Consider the following 16,076-nt stretch of genomic DNA (forward strand, 5'->3'; position numbering starts at 1 on the left):
GAATTCCATAAAGTCACAAAGACATATGGAAGCCATTAGAGGGGCAGTTACATAAGCGTGTTACCACAGCTGACAGTCTGCCTGACTTACTGATGCACTGGAGACTGTGAATGGGGTCATAGGAAACCCATGTCAGCTTTATCTGGAATCAACTTTAGAATAGGAAACAGTTGCATCTGTTTGTTGGAGCTTGTAAGCCACGTCCCCACTGTAAGTGTACTGATCAAGTGGTTTAAGTCTTGATTCTTTTTGGCTTAGTCAGGAAGCAAACATTAAAGGAATGAATTTTAATGTAAACATTACCTCAGCCGAAGGACCCTTAAAACAGTGAGTATATAAAGGAATTTATTATTCTTTATTATTCATCCTGGAGCACAGGCATGAGCTTGATCCACTTTTTGAGTAAGGTTATCTGAGACATGAACCTGTAAGCAGCTGAAAAAGGGAACGTAAACTGGAGGATATATGATTTATGTATGGTACAGTTTCAACTAAAGAACTGCCTTGCACCTTGTGTTTTGGAAAAAATGAAAAGAGGGTTCGGAGGCCAAGGCTGTGCTTTTTGCACCAATATGTGCATTTTAAATGATGATGGTGAAAACTTAAGTGGGAAAAATTCAGCATATCATTTAAGATGCCAATGATCTGTCACTATTTGGCATTGACTTTGGTCTTGTGTGCCAGTTGAGGTAGTTAACTCTCTTCGTCATATTTTAAAAATATATTACATTTATAGTACTTTTTTTCATACCATTCCATCATAGTTTCTTTTGATGTGTATCGTGTGCATGTGTATTTTTACTCAGTGTTTTTTCAGCAATTTTATACAGTTCAAAGAACAATCTTTTGGCTTCCAAAATACTAAACCAAAAAAACTAAACCAAAGATTCTTTAATAGAGGACCCATGATATGTAGCTAAATAGAACTATTGTTATACTATCTCTATGTGTTAATATAATTTATTTATATGTATTTATTATATAAAAAAAATATGCCATTGTAATTGCATATGTACTGTATTTGTCTTCATGAGGTGAGAGAACAGTCTAACCTGCTGTTTGTTCTGTTACCCTGCATGCCTGCCACTGGATTATAAAGGTGGGAATGGTTGTGTGATTTCACCATGCTCCTCTGTAAATGGTCGCTCTGTTCTTGCCAGTAGCACACTAGGTGCTCAGAACAAGACTAAAAAATCCCTATCTGCTGCCAAAGCCTGCATTCCTCAAATCCTCCCCTCTAAGTTCAAGCCTAAATTTGCCCCTTCTACTGATGAGAACCAGGAGAGGAGAGTCGAGGCAACGGCATGGGCCAAAGTGCACAGCTGTGAGGAACTACACAAAGAGCCATGTCTCTCAGGAAACGATGATACAACAGACATGTATCATGAGTTCAGTTCAGACCCTAACGCCAACTGCTTGCCAGAAACTATTTGCAAAAATATCACGCCTGTCAAAAACGGGCCTTTCAACGTAGCTGTAAACAGCACCGCTGAATTTTCAACCCTGTACAGGAACATGCATCACATCGAGAGGCCAAGATCGCTGGGCTTCAGCCCTCATGCTAGTGTGCGTAGCTTGGCTTTACTTTTCGAAAGGTCAGATGCTGATATCACTGCTGAGCGGTGCAGAAACATCCCCCGTCATGCCGTCGGTTGTCGTGTGATGGAGTTTGAGCGTATCATTCAGTGCTCCAGCACCGCCCCAACACGCTCTGCCTCCATGCCTACACTTACCAGTGGCTCAAGTCCCTCCCATAGTCCCGCCCCTGCAGCTTCTTTTCTTCAGTCAGCACATTCTGCTGAGTCTTTAGTAACACAAGGGACAGCACATATAGACAACTGTCCCTTAGTGTGTGATGAGAAGCAGAACTCTAAGAAGGAGATGACTCTCATAGAAAACGAAGATTCAAAGGTGTGTGTTGCATCTTCTAAAAAGAACCATAGCTCAACTACGGACTTACTGTCACACAATGATGGCAAAATAGAACAGAAGGACAGTTGTGTGCAAAATGCTCCAAAGGAAAATCCCTCTCTTGGTCTCTTACTTCCTAACACCCCAACATCAGGGCACCACCACCACCACAACCACAACCACCACCATCCTCACGATCACCTCCCCTTCCACCTCAAACCCAGCAAGTGTAAAGGCTCCTGTCCTGCCTCCTATACTCGTTTCACCACTATCCTCAGGCATGAGCGTCAGCAGGCCAGCAGCTGCCTGCAAGAGAAAAGATCAGGCCCTCCCACAAACTTATTGTTAATGGGGCCAGTACCATTCTCCTTACGGAAAACCCTGCACAATCTCCAGGCCAAAAAGACTCTTTCAGCTACAAAAAGCCTGGCCAGAGATACTGCAGAGATTCGAGCACTCTCGTCCAGACTGCGACCTGTCATCCCTCAACGTCTGTCCTCTCTTGAGGTGCTAGAAAGGCTCAGTAATGGTTCAGAGGGGGCCAATGGCGATGACCTCATCGATGCTGAGCGCTCAGATGCCAATAAAAACCACTGTGGAGGTGGCTATAATGAGAACCTCTCGAATGTCACTCTGTCCATGCTCACTCCCAGCCATGGCTGTATTTGTGATCACTCATGTTCCTTTGATCCCTCTCTCCTGTCTGCTCTTCTTTTACCACCGAGTGACTTTACTTTTCTCCATCTTAGTGGTGTGCAGTGTGTGACCAATTTTGTGTGATCTTGTGGAAGAATGATATGATGCTCATCTTAATTTGTTCGGTATGTGTGTGTGGGTATTAGGCAAAGATCGTATCTCAGTTTTCATTTTGTATAAAGAAATTTATTTTTTACATCAGTGATGTCATGCCTTTTTCTGAATCTTATTTATTGATATCCAAAGACATATGATAATTAATATTGATATAAAATCGATATCCATATAGACATTTGTGTGTAGTTAACGGCTCTGTCTTAAAGGAAACCTGATACCTAAACTTGAAATGCAGCGAAGCTGCAAGGTTAAAAATATAGATTGTTAATAAATTCAATTAAGCATAGTATAGTACTACTATAGCAAACAAAAGTATTACGGTTATCTCACCAAATGTAATAAACATATTACTGAAATAAAAATGTATTTAATAAACATTTTAAAGCAACACTTTCTAACATTGTTCGGGCCATGACTGATAGTTATTGGTGGTCTAGGCCTGCATACCCAGACAGCTATTCCGTTTCATATGTATGAAATGATTGTTATTTGTTTTATTTTGTACATTTCACTGTACTCTTTTTATATTATACATTTGCAAATGCTAAATGTAAATGTATGTTGTCTCATACATCATTTTCAGTTTCTTAGCTTCTCTTGTTGTGTTTTTGAACCTCTAATGGCTTACCATCAAACATTTCTCACTCATTAACTTGAACACGGGTTTCTGTAGTATATAGTGTATTGGTTGCATCCCAGTAGTTGCAGCACTGAATGTAGCATGCAAATCATTGTGTTTACTTAGTTTAGTTCATTTACTTGTGTGCTCTATTCTAACTGCATTATCCATGCCATATCTTTTATTAACATTTCCATTACTGGTGCAGTGACAGTGTTAAGAGTGTGGTGAAAGCGTATCTAAGAATATTACCTGATTCTGCCCTCTCTCTCTCTCTCATGCTGAAGAACAAGTTCATCCTTTAAGATTTAGCTATTAAGGGAACAAAGAGTTACTTTGCTTGTTCTTAAACAGACTCAGAATCCTCACAGCCATTAAGCCAAGGAGATCAAGGAGATAACCCAGACGAGGTGGCCCGCAGACGCTACGGAGACAAAGAGGTACACCTTAGGTTTTGGTCCATTCATTTCTCATCTTATCTATATTTATTAATTGAATAAAACTACATATACATTTTTTTTAATTGTCTTAATTATCTAAATTCTGATACCTACAGTAGCTGTTTGGGAATATTAGCTAATAGAAAAAAAAAAATTGGAAATAAGTTAACCCATGACTTATGTGCTTGGAGAAAGTTAACGCCATGCTCCAAACAAAAAGTGTTATTTTTTGTTTTTCTTACTATATACTATATAGTTGTATACGTACATATAATTTATAGTTTGTGTAGTTCATACTTACAGCAATTTACATTTAATAGATCTCTAAAGAAATAGAAATGCTAAACAAATGATAAATGATTCTGTCAGAATAGCAGAAAGTTTATAGCTTTCTGGACTTTTACAAACTGAGGCAAACTAGTTTTTAAAATAATTTGTTTCCAGAAAATTCTGGAGGAGCAGAGACGCTTAAAGAGGGAACAAGAGGAGGCGGACATTGCATCACGTAGGCATGCAGGCCTTGTCCTCACACATCAGCAGTTCATCACCAATGAGCGCTTTGGGGACTTGCTCACCATCAATGACTCAGAGAAAAGAAAATCTGGACCAGAGGTGACTGATCCATGACATCATGAATATACTGTAGGGCAAAAATTGTTACCCAATGTCCTAGCCAATGATTATCTTTATGACGTTTATCATGAATTGCAAGGGTGATAATGGACTTCACTGCTGTTGTTCATCATGTTTTACATTTAACACTGTATTTGGTTTGAATGTGTTGTTTACAGAGAACACCTGCCCTGGCCCTGTTTAATTTCAAAGCGGAGACATTGAAGTGAGTGTGGATATTTTTACAGAATAAGTTTAGATTAATTTTGACTTGGTACCAGTGGTAGAATAGAAGTTTAATTATGCCATGCAGATAGAGGTGATAAGTTGAAAATGAAACACAATAAGACATGATGTTATTAATAAAATCATGAGTGATGAGGTGCTGTGATGTATCTCAATGCTGAGTTACTGTTGATCGTTTTCCAAAAACAGCACATCCTGTCTTAATTCTTCCATACCATGACAATTTGCCCAGTTTATTTAATTTTATTTAAATTAACACACTGCTAATTTGTGTATGGTTGTTGCTAGTTATGAATATTTAGGTATTTCTTATATAAAAGTTTGTTATTTTTTCTCTTAAAGTTATTTAATCTTAGTAAGATTGCCATGATATAAAGAAATGAAGAAGTCATCCATCCTGAAGACTTTCCTGTGACAGAAATCTTAGTTACAACTTTACATCTACAAAAACACTATACATCTTTCAAATATACGAAATAACCATATCAAGCTTACAGCATACAAGTACTTGTTACAATTAAAACAATTATGCATCAGAATTGAGTGTATTAACATAAACATTGCTGCATGCTCAGAGCTACTGTGATACAAAACTTAATCTGGCCAATCAAAATTAGGATTTCAGCAGAACTGGCAACAGCAAATAATGAAATTAGGAGAGGAAAAAACTTTACACAACCTGCATGAAAAATGTTAAAAAGCTAGAAAGAGTTTGCACTGAATACCTAACCGGACTTCACCTCTCATTGTCAGGGAGCTGCCATTTCAAAAAGGAGACATTGTGTACATCTTTCGGCAGGTGGATCAAAACTGGTATGAAGGAGAGCATCATGGTAGAGTTGGCATTTTCCCACGCAACTATGTTGAGGTATGCACAACCACTTTGCTAAAGTGCTTTGCTAATTTTTTCTTTGTATATGTTTGGATTATATTATATATTATATTCATGTCATGGTAATTACTTTTCTTCAGCTCCTGCCCCCGACGGAAAAAGCCCAGCCGAAAAAGAGCGCTCCAGTTCATGTGCTGGAGTATGGAGAGGCCATCGCTCGCTTCAATTTTACCGGGGACACAGCTGTTGAGATGTCTTTCAGAAAGGTAAGCGTTATATAAAGCACTAAATTATGTTATTACTATAGGATTTCGTTACATCTCTGTGGTTAAGAATATCCAGTTGGCCCCAGGCATTGTGTTGTGCATATCTCTTCTAGAGTTACACAATATGAACTTAAAATAGCATATTAAAATTACTGTGCTACACACTGTGATCAGGAAATGCCCAGAAACAGAAGAAACGTGGTTAGGGTCTGCCAGGGTTACTGAATACTCTGCATTATTTTATACTAATTGAAATAAAAATATTTAAATCAATAACACTTTGTTTGTCAGAGTGCCATTGTTGAAAGTCAATACTGTGATTATGAAAAAAACTATTTATTGTGCCGCCCTGTTGTCTTGCTTGAATAGAATTATAGACCTATTCTTTTAGAAATAAATAACAAAAACAATTCTGATCTTTTACGTCTGCGTCTATGTGCCGATAGATTATTCCTATTTTTGTTTCCTTACGACAGGGAGAACGGATAACACTTATCCGTAGGGTGGATGAAAACTGGTACGAAGGAAAGATTTCAGGCACCAACCGACAAGGCATCTTCCCAGTCACTTACGTGGATGTGCATAAAAAGCCTCGCGTAAAGAATGGAGTGGACTTCCCCGATCCTCCACTTAGCCAGTCACCACATCGCAGCACAAACGCATCCCCACAGGTGAGTGTCACTTACAGACCTTCTTACACCAACTGCTACTTAAATCAATGGCTTTCTTCTTCAGGCAGAGCTGTGGAGTGCCAGTTATTGATCTTGTTCCCATTATCTTATATTTATATGCACACTGATCATTATTATTAACATAATTATTTTCTTTTATTTCTCTTGCGGTGTGTGTGCAAAAATGAGAATGGGCTAAAATGACAGCTTGGATATAAAAAACAGTTTTCTAAATATTTGTAATTATTGCTGCAGGTTTAATTGACATGTTTTAACTTTAAAATAAAAAAACCTTTTAAATATATTTTCATGCACATTAAAGGAATTAAGCATTTATTTTTATGTTGGATTTTTTTTATTATTATCTTCCTTTTTTTTTTTACTTATACCCAACAAAAGGTCATGTACAATTTCTTTTTTCCTTTTTTTAAATCATTATCCTTACTTTCCATGTTTAATGCCTTACACTCTTTTGCCTCTGTACTTTCTCCCCTTCTTTCCAACCTCCTGATCTAAAAGACGATGCGTACCCGTCTTAGCACCTCCCCTCTTCCCCTACCACGCTCACCACGCCGATCTGTCTCTCCGGAAGTTCATGCCATATCTAACGAATGGATCTCCCTCACAGTAGGAGGTGTGAGCTCTAGCCCCCCGGCTGCCCCAACTCCTCCTCTGCCTCCTCTGCCCAGTACTGCCTATCGTCTGGGTGAATATCTACCTCCATCGCACTCAGCCAGCCCTGTGCCTCCTACTACAAGCAGCCCATACTTCATCTCGCCAATGGCCTCGCCATCCAACTCCCCTCTGCCCCCTCCTTATCCACCCCGGCCCAACTCTGCCACTCCGTTTCTCACCTTTACACCACCACTAGGAGAAGACTTCCTCCTTTTCCCTCCTTCTCCACGTCTGTCACGTAGTCTGAGTCCATGTGGGGGTGCCGGCATGGAGGGATGGCTGGTGGGAGCAGGAAGGCTGGATTCAGAGCCACAGGAGGGTGAAGGGGGAGAGCTGGACAGGTTTGGGGGCTCCCGCAAGGCACCATGCAGCTGGAGAAATAGTCCAGCAGAGGTATCTCCTGCATGGTGTGCAGTGCTTATTTTAAGTGCTAAAACAAGTGTTATCATTAGTCATAGCTTTAGTTCTAACAACTTGATCAAAGGAGCAATGCCACGACTTGCTGGTTGTCTTGTTGAGAATTTGTGTACACATTTGCGGCAAAGCTTTCACCTAATGGATACACGTTTGTGAATGGAATGGCTGCATGGTGACTTTTGAGTTCTTTAGAAGGTATTGAAGAAGACTGCTGGGTTGTTTTAAACTTTGCATGTCCAGGTTTATTCATGCAGTGTGTACTGTTTTTTTGAAGAGTCTCTGGAACATTTTAGTAACACAATACTCCAACCTTGTGCCAAACGACTGACCTAATCCTATCATAATGTGTCATGGACCATATCATGTAAGGTTGTCATGAGATACTATGATGATCTGTTGATATAAGAAAGTGTATAATACATTATTTCTTTAAATACATTATTTCTGATTGACTGGCAGGTTTCCAACATTTTATTATATTAGGCTGTGTCTAAAGTAAATTAATTTATAATTAAGTTATAGTTTTGGCTATGCCTATACTCTACAGTATAATATATACCAAGGCAAAGGTTTTGGTAGTTCTAAACAAAAAAAAAAAAGTAAATGAGATGACTTTACATGATAAATAAAAGACTATAGTGTTAATTAGCGCTGATTTAATTAATAATAAAAATGTAGAGAGTGACAATGATCTTTAAGGTCAATAATTGTATGAGAGCACTAGTAATAAAAGTGGGTAATTTTTCTTTTATGAGAAACAAAAAATCTATAAATCCCCTTTTTTTCTAAGCACGGTTTTATAAGAGATAATCCATCAAGAAAATGTATTTTAACCTCCTACTTGTTCTTTGTTTTTATTTTTGTGATTTTCCATTATTTTTGGATGACATACAACACATGCCGTGACACTTTTTGTGATCAGGTTATGTTATCATTTTTCAGAGAACATATTTTATTTCCATAGGCAGACACTACAGTGAGTTCCTCCATGTTTTCACTCTTAAACTTGAAGGGATAAACAATAAGCTGTTTATTTCTATAAACCTTCTATGTGACAGTGTCCATTGTTAAAAGTGCTTGAATTGGAGTAGCCGAGGGTGACACGTGTAATACCGCTGTTCTCATTTTTCTGACTGCAGCAAGCAATTTGGTGGTTACTGACTCACATACCTTTTCACAGCACTCTAATGTGAAGCTGTTGTGAGGCTTAGAACACAAAGCACTTGAAGATGAATGGTGCAGCTCAAATCTGGGTTATTATTGGTCATAAAGTAACATTTGCGATTTGCAAAACTTTTTAACCGCTCTTTTTTCTAGTTATTAAAATGATTATTTCAATAAGGTTCTTTTTTATTTTCTATCAGCCTTTGAAGAATGAAGCAGATTACCTTGGGAGATCCTCAAGAAGTCCGGTCATGTTGTTTGACATCCAGGACAGCAGCATGAATGCCAACTCATTCACGGTACCTCTTACAGAATCCATACAGAAATATTTGCAATACAACAAATATTACTTACTGTTCATGCAGTAAATTCATTTTATATATATATATATATATATATATATATATATATATATATATATATATATATATATATATATATATATATATAAATATATATATATTATAATGTGTGTGTGTGTGTGTGTGTGTGTGTGTGTGTGTGTGTGTGTGTATACAGTAATCCCTTGGGGGTACGTTCCAGAAAATTCTGCCAAGTGGTAACCTAATATGCATACAGTACAGTATACAGAATACCTGTATATCTTCAGGCTTTATAAACCACCCCGACACTCTTATATACAACTTGAATGATGATGATAAATTAAGTGTGCAGTACTAATGATGATGACGGTGATGATGATAAAATGAATGTACTGCATACCCAAGAAGAGCATTACAGCTCTTCTGAAAGCTTAATTTTTTAGGCTAGAAAATGCTTATTTTACTGCAAAAATAATTAAAACAACTCTTAACAATACTACCTATATACCACCTATATACCACAAAATCCCACGATACAAAGAAAAATCCGCAAAACAAAATTTGATATGTTCCACGTAAAAACCTGCGTTACAGTGAGAAAGCAGTGAGAAAGCTGTGATGTGCCAAGGGATTACTGTATATCATGTAACGTATTCGTATTAGGGCTGTCAAAATCAAATAACGCGATAGCGCAAATTAATTTTAGCAACACTAATTTTATTAACGTGCAGTGCACATTTCAGTTTTACTATTTTTAATTAAAAAAAATAATAATCTCAAGTCTCAAATCCAGCACCAAAAATCCGCCATGATGCACACATTCGGCAAAGAGTATAAAAAAACTTTTAAACTTGAACTTTTATACATTTTTAAATCTATTAATATAAGGTACATTTAGAAAATATAAAAATTATAATAAAATTGTGATAAATCACGAGTTAACTCATGACAATCATGCGATTAATCACGATTAAATATTTTAACCGATTGACAGCCCTAATTGAACTGGCGATGGCATTGATGTTTTATTAGGAAAAATTATGTAAATCTTGAAAATTATGTGAAAAGTTTATTTAAAAACTATCACATTCAGTCATTTGTATTCATGTCCATCTTTCTTATATATTTTTTATGTTTAAAGGTCATTTTTAAAATGCATGACATAAATGTGTAATCTGACCTCTATACAGTAATTTCAAATTTTTCCTTATACCTATGTGGACTCACTCTGTTATCTTACTCTTCCATGCTTCTCCCCTGGATTCTTTCCCCACACCCCTGGGCTTTCCTGGCTTTAATGGACAACCCTTTTTTCCACCCTTTTTACTCACCGGTCTTCCATTCTCTACCATCTCTAACCCACTCGTCCTTTCCTCCATCTGACTGACTGACACTTCCTCTCACTCTGTGGATCCTCCTCCTGTTAACTCTCCTCCTCCTCTGATAGGAGGCAGTTTGTAATGAGATCATGAATATTGCAGAGACCTCAGTGAGGTACTGCAGCACTTTATCCCGCCCTATAGACTCCGCCCATAGATTGATGCCCCACCTCAGTAAACGCTCTCTCATCATTTCCCAGCAACCCCAGTCTCAAAGCAGCAGCCCTGAACCTGGACGCCTGAGCTGCGGCATGTGAGTATGATCAGTGGATGCTGTTGTCAATGTGTGTGTACTTCTATGACAAACAATGCTGCGTGATGATGTCTGTAGCATTTCTTATTACCATAAATGTAGAACAATATAAATCATTGATATAATCAGTGGTCTTCATATTCCACATAATTGGGTATATGAATAATGTAATGTATTTTATTAAGTATTATTGCCTGTTGTAGCAAATTACATATAATGCTACTTGTAGGTTTCATCAGTCTGACTGCTGTAATAGAGTGTAATGTGTTTCTGCTGGTCTGTAATGGTAGTTTAATGGGATGTGTTGTTCTGAATCATTGTGAAACAACACAACCCATAATCTAGCTTTATTCTGTTTGTAATCATTTATCCATGAAAAGTGTCCCTATCATGTGCCAGTTTTGTATGTAATAATAACAACAACCGGAAAATGACAGTATCTCTTATGGAAACTTCAGTAATCTAATAGAACTCATTATGTGAATTCCAATTATATTATAAAAGCCATTGCAGATATTTCTGATGGTTTTTTTCCGGCAAGCGTACAGTAAAAAAATGTCTAACAATTCTATATAAGCTTTGTAATGAAGGTGCAACATAAAACCCTGATGTATGTTGTATGTGCTCATGTGTGTGAGTAGATTCCAGGCTTTGTACAGCTATATGCCACAGAATGAAGATGAACTAGAGCTGCAGGAGGGAGACCTTGTGAACGTCATGGAGAAATGCGATGACGGCTGGTTTGTGGGTATGTCTGTATTCATAGTAATGGATAGTTTACTGAACTGGCCTCTTTCCTGTTTTACATCGTTACAGCATTACTAAATCAGTCTGCAGAGGCCCTATTAAAACCCAAACTGCCATCTTGCTAATCACGACTGGAATATATTTATACTGCTGTTTGTGTGTTTGTGTGTAGGTACATCTAAGAGGACAAAAAAGTTTGGCACCTTCCCAGGGAACTACGTGAAAGCCGTTAACTTGTAAAATGTGAAACTGTCTGCATCTAGCGAGTCTAACACAATGTTAATAGTAGCCTGTGTGGGACAGTGTTACTCGCTGATCTAAAGTGTTTGAATATTTTCCCCCTTTTTTTGGACAGTATTGTGTCTTGCCCAGGTAAATGCCCAGGTATGTGATCGGTAAGGTTTGTAGCATGTCAGCAAGAATTTGGAAAGGATCAGTCTTTCACATATAGTTTTATACAACATACATTATTTACATCCGGTTTTCTCACTTTTTACTGAATCACATACCTGACATTAACACAGCAACAGACCAGGACCAGTATTGTAAAGGGTCAGAGTGTAGATAAAAGGCACTTAAAGGAGGGAACTATTGTTGAAGGTTTAAAGGCTGGAGAAAAGTCAGCAAAATAAAGTATGTATATAAAAAATATATAAGGATTTACAGAAGACCTAAAAATCTGTTTTCGACTCCCTGTGTATATTTTGAGAGCAATATACGATTGCATGGTTGAGGTTCTGTTCAGATGTAAACTGCCACATGGACTGATATCACTGAACTGTAGGCACTTAAGTCTGTGTGGACTAATCATGATGTTTTGAAGATCAGCTGTGTGGAAATTCAGTATAATTTTTATCACAGCTATAGAGTGTTTTATTTATCACAGCTGCAGTGTTTTATTTATCACGTTTATTGGCTGAATGAATTGATATAAAAAAGAGTATCCTTTTTTTTTGTAAATCCTATTTTATGAGTATATAGGCTTTAAAGACCAGGAGAATCAGGTTTCATCAAAATCTAAAACATCCTGATTTGGTTTCTGTATTTCATAAAAATAGAATTAATACAAAAGGAACCATCAATTATAATCCTTTACCTAAGTAAAACTGATCTGTTACTAGACATACAAATTGTCAGTGTTTTTTTTGTAAATGACTAAGTGACATTTTGCTTTCATTATGGTGTTAGTAGATCAGCAGTTAAAAATAAATGACTTTAAAACACTTAGTAGTGTGACTAGGCTCATCTCTTATACTGTATGTACAGTGAATAAGAATTCTCCAGAAAAAATAAAATAAACAGAATAAGGTATAAACTGTTTTATATTTAACATTGTTCACAGTATTCATGATGCATCTTGGGATCATCTTAATCAGCTTTAGTAACGATCTTCTCAAATAGGTCAAGCTACAATACTAACGTAACTGAAAACTACTTGTTTGGTCAAATTCTTCTTTTACAACAAAAAGCTCATTATTAATACATTTCACTCAGAAATAAATGTATACACAGACATTCATTTCAATATTTACATTTACAAGTGTTAATGCTTTCTACCAAAATATCTTTATTTCTCTGAAAAGTACACTGAATTTTGTGTCCCCACTTTTAACTTGTAGTGTATTTTATTTGGCATGTGTACTACAGCATTATGTTAGTTCAAATGCAGAGGCAGAAAAAGTGCTACTTGGAGAATTCGGGCACTGAAACATTTGTTCATCCCTACTTCTACGGGGCAGGAGGCGATAGGGGTTATTGATTGTTGGGCATTAAAACAAGACGTTTAAACAATATTGGAATCCAATTAATATTTTAGAAATATAGAGGCTATTTTAGGAACCACTTCAGAAATATTCATTAAAGCAATGTAAATACAGTTCCTATTATCCTTATTCTTGTAACATTTCAAATTATTCTTTAAATATTCTTATTTTCCTAATCCTGAAAATAAACAACACATATGATCACCGTAATACATTGCTGTACTACACAGGCCTGTGTGCACTTGTGATTTCTTTTTAGAAAGCTTGGAGCAAGAGGGACAGCAAGCATTAACCCAGGATCACAGAACTTGAAAGTGTTTTTGATCTGTATGAAATGCGGAACCTCATTCCTCCCTATCTTGAAGTGCCATTTATAAGCACTAATGTAAGCTACATTAGGATCTTTTTTGTTACCTGTATACTTAACCATACAAACTATTTATAAATGTTTTGTAACTTCAGCTGTAGCTGCATTTCCAGTGTGGTGTAGATTTGAATTTGAAGGGGAAAAGACTAAACCCGACGCGAAGAACATACCATGCATGTGTTTCTGACCTCTTGCACCTCTAACCGCCATGAAGTATTTAAGATAATGACCTAATGACTGCTGAATACTTTGCTCCCAGTTTTATTATTGCGCTTTGCATTCTCAATCATGCCACAACGGGTCACTGCTGAGCATGTGCGGAGTGTGTCACATGTTTAACTGTGCTCCAAATAGACCCACATTCAGTATTTATCATGTTCTTGGTTACTAATAAAGAGTTGTTTATTAGCTGGCTCAAAACCAGTTAGCACACTGATAGATTCACAAACGTTTTACAGTTCATCACAGCTTTATTCCGGTCGACTGCACGAAACATGATGCGAGCTACAAGTTAAGCAAATGAATATAGTGTCTTGAGAATCCTGTGTTTTGGACAGAGAGATTCGTAATTGTAAATATGTATAGTATAAAATAAATAAAATGTTTGAAGTCACAACAGCCTCTATGAATATAGTTTATATTATAGGTCGAGTTTTAGGAAAGCACAGCAGGTTGCTTTATGGCGCACGCACTCTGATATGAGTGAATGAACAAATTTCTAGCACTGTGTTAGGATCCAGATGCCTTTTGTCTCACAGCTTTGTTAACCGTGCCTCTTTTTTTTTCCATTTTGCCTTGATACATTGAAAAGGAAATCTGTTATTTTGTAGAATATGATGCTTGACCACAAGTGTGTCAGGGGAGACATTTTCCAAGATCCTGTCTGCAATCACTGGACATGTCATAAAGAGTGTGACATCATGCCTGTAGTGATCTTCCACATGCAGAGAAGCTCACACTGCAGTTAGATGTTGTTTTCCTTGATTTGCTGTGCAGCTACAGATAGAATGTTGGAAACATTTACTGCTATTTACTGCTGTGATTTCATTATTATGCAATATTTAATAAACTGTATTAAAGCTTTTGACTGATTTTTTTCTTCGACTTTTCATGTGCATTTTATTTTACAAATCTGAAAGGACATTGTCTCACAAATGGTTCCATTACAGACAATTTAATTACAGATATTATACATTTTTTTTTTAAAGTGTAGTTATTTTAATCTTATTGTTTTCACATGCTCTTTTTTCAGATCATGTTTCTCCACATTTTTGTCATGCTTTTCTCAATATTCTCACCTCGAGTATTCTTACTTTGACTGGAGCTCAATATTTTGTTTTTAATAACATAATAAAACATCATAAAACATTGTTTTTAATAACAATAAAATAACATACCAAAACATAGTCTGTTTTAATTAACTATAGTTTACAGACCAATGTCAAGATATTAATCAGTTATAAGTCTGACTTCATCCTGGCATCATTTCTTTCACTTATTAATGAGCTGGATCTTATTGGTGTAATTCAAACCTCAACAAAAACATTGAGATTACAAAATAATAACACATTATATGTAATAATATTTTATATAGTAAATTAATATTTGTTAGAGAAGTGAAGAAAAGAGTGCAGGCAGGGTGGAGTGGGTGGAGAAGAGTGGCAGGAGTGATGTGTGATAGAAGAGTATCTGCGAGAGTGAAAGGGAAAGTTTAAAGGACTGTGGTGAAACCTGCGATGTTGTATGGTTTAGAGACAGTGGCATTGAGTAAAAGACAGGAGGTGGAGCTGGAGGTAGCAGAGCTGAAGATGTTGAGGTTTTCATTGGGAGTGACGACGATGGACAAGATTAGACATGAGCTTATTAGAGGCCTATTAGCTCACCACAAACATAAAAACGTTGACTAAATCATTTGTATGCCAAAAAAAACCCCAAACAAAAGTCAAGATTTTCCCTCATCTGATGTCAATTCAAGTCAAGTTTATTTCTATAGCGCTTTTCACAACAGACATTGTCTCAAAGCAGCTTTACAAAATTTAAGAGTTAAGGTGAATGATGTAATTTATCCCTGATGATGAGCAGCCATGGTGACTGTGGCAAGGAAAAACTCCCTTAGATGTTCTTAGGAAGAAACCTTGAGAGGACTCAAAATGTGAACCCATCTTCATTTGGGTGACAGCAAGTGTGTGAATATAAATCTTTAAAACAATGTAATGTAATGTAACATAAGTATTGCAGTGCGGCACCACAAGGTGGCAGCAATGTTCTGAAAATAGCTTCCATGCACACAATCTGCGTCAGACCTACATTTCATACAAATAATCTAAATTGGTGAGATTTCATTATCGTAAATGTAATTCTATGATAAATGTACATAGGAAACTAGCTATAGAGACACCACATTTGATTAACAAGATTAGATTACATTAAATTACTCTTGTTATTGCTATTGATCACATAACCTATATATGCAGGAAAGAAAGAGCACCACATGGCTCAATTTATAACTTTTGACTTAGTGAAGTTTATGACTAGCTTTACAACCTTGGTATTTATGATAGGTATAGCAAAAGCAATG

At 36.8% G+C, this 16,076-nt stretch overlaps 1 protein-coding gene across 6 annotated transcripts in view; it reads left to right on the forward strand.

The window, feature by feature from the left end:
- Nucleotides 1-14,582, forward strand: part of sorbs1 (sorbin and SH3 domain containing 1) — a 47,972-nt gene extending 33,390 nt beyond the window's left edge. For 3 of the 6 annotated variants that reach the window (XM_083538496.1, XM_083538498.1, XM_083538497.1), the window contains 11 exons: nt 3,698-3,783; nt 4,228-4,395; nt 4,575-4,621; nt 5,395-5,509; nt 5,614-5,739; nt 6,216-6,410; nt 6,930-7,478; nt 8,867-8,965; nt 10,437-10,621; nt 11,263-11,369; nt 11,541-14,582. In XM_083538496.1, the coding sequence (XP_083394622.1) occupies nt 3,698-3,783; nt 4,228-4,395; nt 4,575-4,621; nt 5,395-5,509; nt 5,614-5,739; nt 6,216-6,410; nt 6,930-7,478; nt 8,867-8,965; nt 10,437-10,621; nt 11,263-11,369; nt 11,541-11,608 (1,745 nt within the window). In that variant the 3' untranslated portion in view covers nt 11,609-14,582. Of the gene's footprint in view, nt 1-1,099; nt 2,513-3,697; nt 3,784-4,227; nt 4,396-4,574; nt 4,622-5,394; nt 5,510-5,613; nt 5,740-6,215; nt 6,411-6,929; nt 7,479-8,866; nt 8,966-10,436; nt 10,622-11,262; nt 11,370-11,540 lie in introns of all 6 variants that reach the window. The other 3 variants (XM_083538501.1, XM_083538499.1, XM_083538500.1) reach the window with 3 other exon arrangements.
- Nucleotides 14,583-16,076: the final 1,494 nt, after the last annotated feature.

This window comes from Silurus aristotelis (assembly GCF_946808225.1).
Source record: "Silurus aristotelis genome assembly, chromosome: 4".
In the NCBI taxonomy this organism is placed as follows: domain Eukaryota; kingdom Metazoa; phylum Chordata; class Actinopteri; order Siluriformes; family Siluridae; genus Silurus; species Silurus aristotelis.